At 42.5% G+C, this 8,214-nt stretch overlaps 1 protein-coding gene across 1 annotated transcript; it reads right to left on the bottom strand.

The window, feature by feature from the left end:
- Positions 1–231: 231 nt before the first annotated feature.
- On the bottom strand, positions 232–8,210 carry LOC5508324 (hsp70-binding protein 1). Its single transcript, XM_001628884.3, has 7 exons — positions 7,959–8,210; positions 6,853–7,042; positions 6,331–6,388; positions 6,094–6,257; positions 1,642–1,797; positions 1,199–1,410; positions 232–999 (listed from the first exon to the last, which is right to left on the bottom strand). The coding sequence occupies exons 1-7, from the start codon at positions 8,082–8,084 to the stop codon at positions 925–927; spliced, it is 981 nt and encodes a 326-aa protein (XP_001628934.2). The 5' UTR covers positions 8,085–8,210; the 3' UTR covers positions 232–924.
- Positions 8,211–8,214: the final 4 nt, after the last annotated feature.

Here is an 8,214-nt window from a genome sequence, read left to right as displayed (position 1 = left end):
TTGCCATTTTCCTGCATTCTTCCTCTATCAATTACTACAATAACCTATGTAATGTTTTTGCACAGGAAAGATTATATTTACCCAAAGACTTGCTCCTTATGTAGCCTACGTGTAGCCGGTGACTTGCGAATGAGAGGATATTTTCGCGAGTCAGCGGCTACACGTAGGCTACTCCTTAGGGCACTTAAGGTACTAAGGAGCTTTTAGAACGTCTTAAAACTTTCACATGTATTCTTTCAAGAACTTTATTTGAGCGGCATGTACATATCCACATAATCTACAGTACCACTGCATTATCAGTATGAAATACAAAATTGTTTGTAAGTCTTATGGTATATCGTGTACAAAGTAACTTATTATTGCACAATCAAACCTGACTTCGCTCTCTGACCGCAATGATCAAGTATTACCATATTTTAATATCTTAGTTGCTAGTCCTTTTTTTTTCTTTGAGAAGAAACCAGAGGCCACCACAAAATGCTATTAGAGGAAGGTAGACCGTCAAAATCTAACCTGGGTACAGAGAGACTCAAAGCTTCACTACAAAAGATCCAGGAATCGACGACTAGCCCTTTGGTAGTAAGTTTGGAGTCCCTGGTACCTGGCTCTGGTACCCGGGGTAGATTTTGACGGACTAGAGATGTCACACTTTGGACAAGAATCTCTCCAAAAGCTTCTTTTCTTTTGATATTTTACTGAGTTAACCAATGCCAAAAATTGATACCCTTTTTGGCTTATTTACTAGATGAGCACTATAAAGAATGAATATTTTTGGCCTGAAACACTGTTCATAGAGGTCCGACAACTTTTGCAGGAAAACATATTTTGATATTTGGGGGGGGGGGGGGACATGGCCCCATCCCCAATAAGCGGTAAGGCTATTGGCATTTAGCCAAAGTATTCTCTATCAGATCAGTTTGGGTGTCATCTGTCCTCAATGTCAGCAGGCTGCTCAGCAAAACATAACTTCAAGAGTTCATCACAGTTTTCTATTTCATCCTGCAATAAAGATTACAAAACACAAGCATTATGGCATCTTATTCATCCTGGTAAGTGAAATCCTGGAAATTTAATTAAAATGGTAATACTCAAGGTAAAAGGTAATCACTATAGTTTTGCCATTTGTTGTGCACCTACCGTATCTGTGGGTATATTAAGGGTGGTTTCAATATTAAACCAACTTGTTGTCATACAATACCTGATTTCCATCTCTGTCAGCAACTAAAGCTTGCCTTCTCGCTTCTATAGCAGCCTTAAGAGCAAGCTCCTCTCTTCTGCATTCTGATATTGCATGCTGACTTCTCTTGGCAAGAAGTAACAAGGCTTCAGTGACATGTTCTTTAAAGTCATCCTTAACCTCTTGCAGAAGGCTTACAAACTGTTCCACCATACCCATGTTGACAAATATGTCTGAAAATACATTTCAAGGTGTTAAAGGATTTAAAAGATTAAATGAGAAAACAGTGAAAGGAGATTGTCTTAAATTGCTGGGCACAGACTTAGATTTGATGACCCAAATGATCCTTCACTCAAAGACAGAATTGGATTAGACATGACTATTCTTTGTTAATGTACCACAGATAGGCTAACATTACCCTTACCCTTGAATCAATCTAATGTATAGAATGGGGTAGTATATACCTTTGTCTACTGAATCTGCCAGCAAGAAGTGCCTCATCATAAAAGTAGCCTTTAATTTGAGTTTCTCAGTGTCTGAGTGCATGGCCCTCATCAGTACAGAGAGTCCATCATGCTTCAAAAACACAGCCTCCGCTGCTGGGAATCCCCTGGTCATACCTAAAACAGAGTTTATACAATAAAGAGGTTTTAGTTTCTGGCAATAAGGGCCATAGCAAGTGTGAGTACAGTATGTATGCACAATCAAGAGGTTTTAAAGCCTGGTGTTCAGGGCCATAGCAAGTGTGAGTATGTATGCACAATCAAAAGATTTTAGAGCCTGGTGTTCAGAGCCACAGCAAGTGTGAGTAAGTATGCACAATCAAGAGATTTTAGAGCCTGGTGTTCAGGGCCACAGCAAGTGTGAGTATGTATGCACAATCAAGAGGTTTTAAAGCCTGGTGTTCAGGGCCATAGCAAGTGTGAGTATGTATGCACAATCAAGAGATTTTAGAGCCTGGTGTTCAGAGCCACAGCAAGTGTGAGTATGTATGCACAATCAAGAGGTTTTAGATCCTGGTGTTCAGGGCCATAGCAAGTGTGAGTATGTATGCACAATCAAGAGATTATAGAGCCTGGTGTTCAAGGCCACAGCAAGTGTGAGTATGTATGCACAATCAAGAGGTTTTAAAGCCTGGTGTTCAGGGCCACAGCAAGTGTGAGTATGTATGCACAATCAAGAGGTTTTAAAGCCTGGTGTTCAGGGCCATAGCAAGTGTGAGTATGTATGCACAATCAAGATGTTTTAAAGCCTGGTGTTCAGGGCCACAGCAAGTGTGAGTATGTATGCACAATCAAGAGGTTTTAAAGCCTGGTGTTCAGGGCCACAGCAAGTGTGAGTATGTATGCACAATCAAGAGGTTTTAAAGCCTGGTGTTCAGGGCCAAAGCAAGTGTGAGTATGTATGCACAATCAAGAGATTTTAGAGCCTGGTGTTCAGGGCCATAGCAAGTGTGAGTATGTATGCACAATCAAGAGGTTTTAAAGCCTGGTGTTCAGGGCCATAGCAAGTGTGAGTATGTATGCACAATCAAGAGATTATAGAGCCTGGTGTTCAAGGCCATAGCAAGTGTGAGTATGTATGCACAACCAAGAGATTTTAGAGCCTGGTGTTCAGGGCCACAGCAAGTGTGAGTATGTATGCACAATCAAGAGGTTTTAAAGCCTGGTGTTCAGGGCCATAGCAAGTGTGAGTATGTATGCACAATCAAGATGTTTTAAAGCCTGGTGTTCAGGGCCACAGCAAGTGTGAGTATGTATGCACAATCAAGAGATTTTAGAGCCTGGTGTTCAGGGCCACAGCAAGTGTGAGTATGTATGCACAATCAAGAGGTTTTAAAGCCTGGTGTTCAGGGCCATAGCAAGTGTGAGTATGTATGCACAATCAAGAGGTTTTAGAGCCTGGTGTTCAGGGCCATAGCAAGTGTGAGTATGTATGCACAATCAAAAGATTTTAGAGCCTGGTGTTCAGGGCCATAGCAAGTGTGAGTATGTATGCACAATCAAGAGGTTTTAAAGCCTGGTGTTCAGGGCCATAGCAAGTGTGAGTATGTATGCACAACCAAGAGATTTTAGAGCCTGGTGTTCAGGGCCACAGCAAGTGTGAGTATGTATGCACAATCAAGAGGTTTTAAAGCCTGGTGTCCAGGGCCATAGCAAGTGTGAGTATGTATGCACAATCAAGATGTTTTAAAGCCTGGTGTTCAGGGCCATAGCAAGTGTGAGTATGTATGCACAACCAAGAGATTTTAGAGCCTGGTGTTCAGGGCCACAGCAAGTGTGAGTATGTATGCACAATCAAGAGGTTTTAAAGCCTGGTGTTCAGGGCCATAGCAAGTGTGAGTATGTATGCACAATCAAGATGTTTTAAAGCCTGGTGTTCAGGGCCATAGCAAGTGTGAGTATGTATGCACAATCAAGAGATTTTAGAGCCTGGTGTTCAGGGCCATAGCAAGTGTGAGTAAGTATGCACAATCAAGATGTTTTAGAGCCTGGTGTTCAGGGCCATAGCAAGTGTGAGTATGTATGCACAATCAAGAGATTTTAAAGCCTGGTGTTCAGGGCCATAGCAAGTATGAGTATGTATGCACAATCAAGATGTTTTAGATCCTGGTGTTCAGGGCCATAGCAAGTGTGAGTATGTATGCACAATCAAGATGTTTTAGAGCCTGGTGTTCAGGGCCATAGCAAGTGTGAGTATGTATGCACAATCAAGATGTTTTAGAGCCTGGTGTTCAGGGCCACAGCAAGTGTGAGTATGTATGCACAATCAAGAGGTTTTAAAGCCTGGTGTTCAGGGCCAAAGCAAGTGTGAGTATGTATGCACAATCAAGATGTTTTAGAGCCTGGTGTTCAGGGCCATAGCAAGTGTGAGTATGTATGCACAATCAAGAGGTTTTAGAGCCTGGTGTTCAGGGCCATAGCAAGTGTGAGTATGTATGCACAATCAAGAGATTTTAGAGCCTGGTGTTCAGGGACATAGCAAGTGTGAGTAAGTATGCACAATCAAGATGTTTTAGAGCCTGGTGTTCAGGGCCATAGCAAGTGTGAGTATGTATGCACAATCAAGATGTTTTAAAGCCTGGTGTTCAGGGCCACAGCAAGTGTGAGTATGTATGCACAATCAAGAGGTTTTAAAGCCTGGTGTTCAGGGCCACAGCAAGTGTGAGTATGTATGCACAATCAAGAGGTTTTAAAGCCTGGTGTTCAGGGCCAAAGCAAGTGTGAGTATGTATGCACAATCAAGAGATTTTAGAGCCTGGTGTTCAGGGCCATAGCAAGTGTGAGTATGTATGCACAATCAAGAGGTTTTAAAGCCTGGTGTTCAGGGCCATAGCAAGTGTGAGTATGTATGCACAATCAAGAGATTATAGAGCCTGGTGTTCAAGGCCATAGCAAGTGTGAGTATGTATGCACAACCAAGAGATTTTAGAGCCTGGTGTTCAGGGCCACAGCAAGTGTGAGTATGTATGCACAATCAAGAGGTTTTAAAGCCTGGTGTTCAGGGCCATAGCAAGTGTGAGTATGTATGCACAATCAAGATGTTTTAAAGCCTGGTGTTCAGGGCCACAGCAAGTGTGAGTATGTATGCACAATCAAGAGATTTTAGAGCCTGGTGTTCAGGGCCACAGCAAGTGTGAGTATGTATGCACAATCAAGAGGTTTTAAAGCCTGGTGTTCAGGGCCATAGCAAGTGTGAGTATGTATGCACAATCAAGAGGTTTTAGAGCCTGGTGTTCAGGGCCATAGCAAGTGTGAGTATGTATGCACAATCAAAAGATTTTAGAGCCTGGTGTTCAGGGCCATAGCAAGTGTGAGTAAGTATGCACAATCAAGATGTTTTAGAGCCTGGTGTTCAGGGCCATAGCAAGTGTGAGTATGTATGCACAATCAAGATGTTTTAGAGCCTGGTGTTCAGGGCCAAAGCAAGTGTGAGTATGTATGCACAATCAAGATGTTTTAGAGCCTGGTGTTCAGGGCCATAGCAAGTGTGAGTATGTATGCACAATCAAGATGTTTTAGAGCCTGGTGTTCAGGGCCATAGCAAGTGTGAGTATGTATGCACAATCAAGATGTTTTAAAGCCTGGTGTTCAGGGCCAAAGCAAGTGTGAGTATGTATGCACAATCAAGATGTTTTAGAGCCTGGTGTTCAGGGCCATAGCAAGTGTGAGTATGTATGCACAATCAAGAGGTTTTAGAGCCTGGTGTTCAGGGCCATAGCAAGTGTGAGTATGTATGCACAATCAAGAGATTTTAGAGCCTGGTGTTCAGGGCCATAGCAAGTGTGAGTAAGTATGCACAATCAAGATGTTTTAGAGCCTGGTGTTCAGGGCCATAGCAAGTGTGAGTATGTATGCACAATCAAGAGATTTTAAAGCCTGGTGTTCAGGGCCATAGCAAGTGTGAGTATGTATGCACAATCAAGATGTTTTAAAGCCTGGTGTTCAGGGCCATAGCAAGTGTGAGTATGTATGCACAATCAAGAGGTTTTAGAGCCTGGTGTTCAGGGCCACAGCTATGTAGTGGAGTGTATAAACAATCAAGAGGTTTAGAGCCTGGCATTCAAGACCATAGCTAGCGAGAGTAAGTGTGCACATAAAATAGTGTGGCAATAATATGGTCTGGCATTCAGAGAAGCTAGTAGTGTAGGTACAGGAAAGGGCAATTGGCACTCCACCCCCCCCCCCATAGATTTGTCAGAATTTTTTTTTTACAAAAGAGATAGGAGAAATGCATATACAAGAAATGACTGAGGCTTGCCTTGCCCCTATTTTAAAGCTTTGCTTTCCTGAAAGCATTCAGATAATGGAGTACTGTAAAACATTAAAACCAGGTCCAAACATGCAAGAGCGGCAAAAAAGCATTTAATCTTATGGCACCATAATTTTCAACCAAATTACATATGGATGACTTACATGACAGGGCATACATTGCTTTTATTCTGGTTTTCTCGCAAGAGTCTGCATCAATAAGCTTTAGCAGTGTCTGGACTATTCCCATCTGGACCAGGACTGCCTGGCTATACGGGTTATTCTGACCAACAGTTGCCACCAAATCAGCAGCCCTCCATCTTAGCTCACTGTGCAAAATAAACTTGTTAGTTGCCAGGTTTCAGCAAATCTCAAGGTAAACTGTATTAAGGGTATTCTCACCTGTTGTTATTTTTGAGGTATTCAGCAAAGACAGGAAAACCCCCAATCTTGTGAAGGTCTGAAAAATGAGCGGAGTTAGAGTCTATCAAGTAGGACTACTAAGGGAAGTCTTGCATATGTGGCGCAGTTAGGGAAAAAAACCCAGTAGCTTTAAACCACTCTTAAAATTGACCCCTCCCCTTGTAACCATTTACTGTACCACCCCCTCCCTGTGAAACCATTTACTGTACTGTCCCCACAGGGCCGTAGCAGGGGGTGGGGCACTGGGGGCCCATGTCCCCCCCCCCCCAATATTTTCAAAAATTATCAGGAAATGACCAGCAGGGGTGCGTCTGTGCCTTCTCAATATTTTCGTAATGTTTCTATTTTGTGCCCCTCCAATATTTCAAGGCCTGCTACGGCACTGCCCTACCCCTGCAACTATTTAATGTACCGCCCCCTGCCCCTACAACCATTTACTACATTGTCCCCACCCCTGAGACCATAAAATGTACCACCAACTTGCGACTTTATATAATGTACCATTAGCATTGTCGATAATGTCTGCCAGGGAAGCAAGTATTTCTAGAGCATGTTTTTTCTCAGTTATCTTGTCCTCATCCTCATCATTATCACTGCTTGGTTGTGAGAGGACCTTCACACACTGCTTCATTTTCTCAAGTTCACTATTCTCACTCAGAGAAGACAGGGCTCCTGCCAAAAACTCTCTTCTCTGGAAATTTAAAGACATGCATAAGTGTAACTGTTTCTATCCTGGGGGTAATTTGGAGGGTTGTTCAATACGCTAACAAATTTATGAATGGCATTGTCTGAAACAAGCGAGGCCACTGGAGCATATCAGAGAACGAGGTAAAATAATAGAAGAGAGCAATGCCATGAATATATTTGTCAGAATATTGGACTAGTAATGTAATTTGTTGAATCTGTTGCAAGCCATGAAAAGAATATGAAGTGCCATCATTCAGCTTAACTGTCTCTCCCCCCCTAACAAAAGTAGCATATGTATACATGATTAAGTTTGCTGATCAGCACAAAGTTTTACTTCAATCTGAATCTGCAATGTATGATATACAAAAACAATAATAAGAAATTATAATAAATTTAATTTCGATTTTATGTGAAGTTTTTAAATAATCTGTAATATGAGTGCCATTTTACCCCAGATGCACCAATCCGGAAATGCCCTGACTCCCCTCCCACACACAAGGGGCATCCAAACAAACACCTTGCTGTTGAGGAAATGGGCTGTCGAGGCCCCCTCCAAATGTAGGATGAAAGGTCAAACCAAGGAAGTAAATTCTTCATTGAAAGTGTTGAAGTGGGGAGATTATAATAGAAATACCCAGAATTAAAACATTCTCGCTAATAACACATATTATCAAGGTCATTCCATCATGTTAAGCCCTGGCAAAGACATACAGTAGCTGTCAACCTCGCAAAATACCTTGAGAAAATACAGTGAATGTAAAAAAAAGTACCAATGCTAATAAGGGAGAATACAGTAAATTTATGGATATTTCCATGAAAATTAGGTATGAGAAAAGGTTCAAAATCTTGAGACTCCAGCCTAATGCGGGGGGGGGGGGGGGGGGGGGGGGTGTAAAGCTATGCAAAGATCGGTTTCTCACCTCTTCTGACATCTCACTCGCCACATTTTCGCTCGGTGTCTCGCCCCCGCCGGCGGCAACAGACAGTTGGAGGACACCCTCTAGACTGCGAGGGTATCTCCTGCTGTCGCCCCCACCTTCCGACATACTACCCACCAAGTTATTGCCAAATCAGTGAAAAAAATGAAGAGTTGATCGGAATAAATAAAGCTACAGAACGAAACACTTTTTCTGTTCTCTCACGTTTCGATCGGCTGGGCAAGGGACTGGTGACTAG

The sequence above is a fragment of the Nematostella vectensis genome, chromosome 6 (assembly GCF_932526225.1).
Source record: "Nematostella vectensis chromosome 6, jaNemVect1.1, whole genome shotgun sequence".
Lineage (NCBI taxonomy): Eukaryota > Metazoa > Cnidaria > Anthozoa > Actiniaria > Edwardsiidae > Nematostella > Nematostella vectensis.
The sequence above is the reverse complement of the archived record's forward strand: the minus strand, read 5'-3'. Positions and strand labels throughout refer to the sequence as shown.

Bases quoted from the DNA above. Each gene is read 5' to 3' on its own strand.
- LOC5508324 (XM_001628884.3), bottom strand. From the start codon at position 8,084: ATGTCGGAAGGTGGGGGCGACAGCAGGAGATACCCTCGCAGTCTAGAG. The intron at 7,043-7,958 runs GTGAGAAACCGA...TTAAATTTCCAG, and splicing joins CGAGTGAGATGTCAGAAGAG to AGAAGAGAGTTTTTGGCAGG. The intron at 1,411-1,641 runs GTATATACTACC...ATGTATTTTCAG, and splicing joins GGCAGATTCAGTAGACAAAG to ACATATTTGTCAACATGGGT.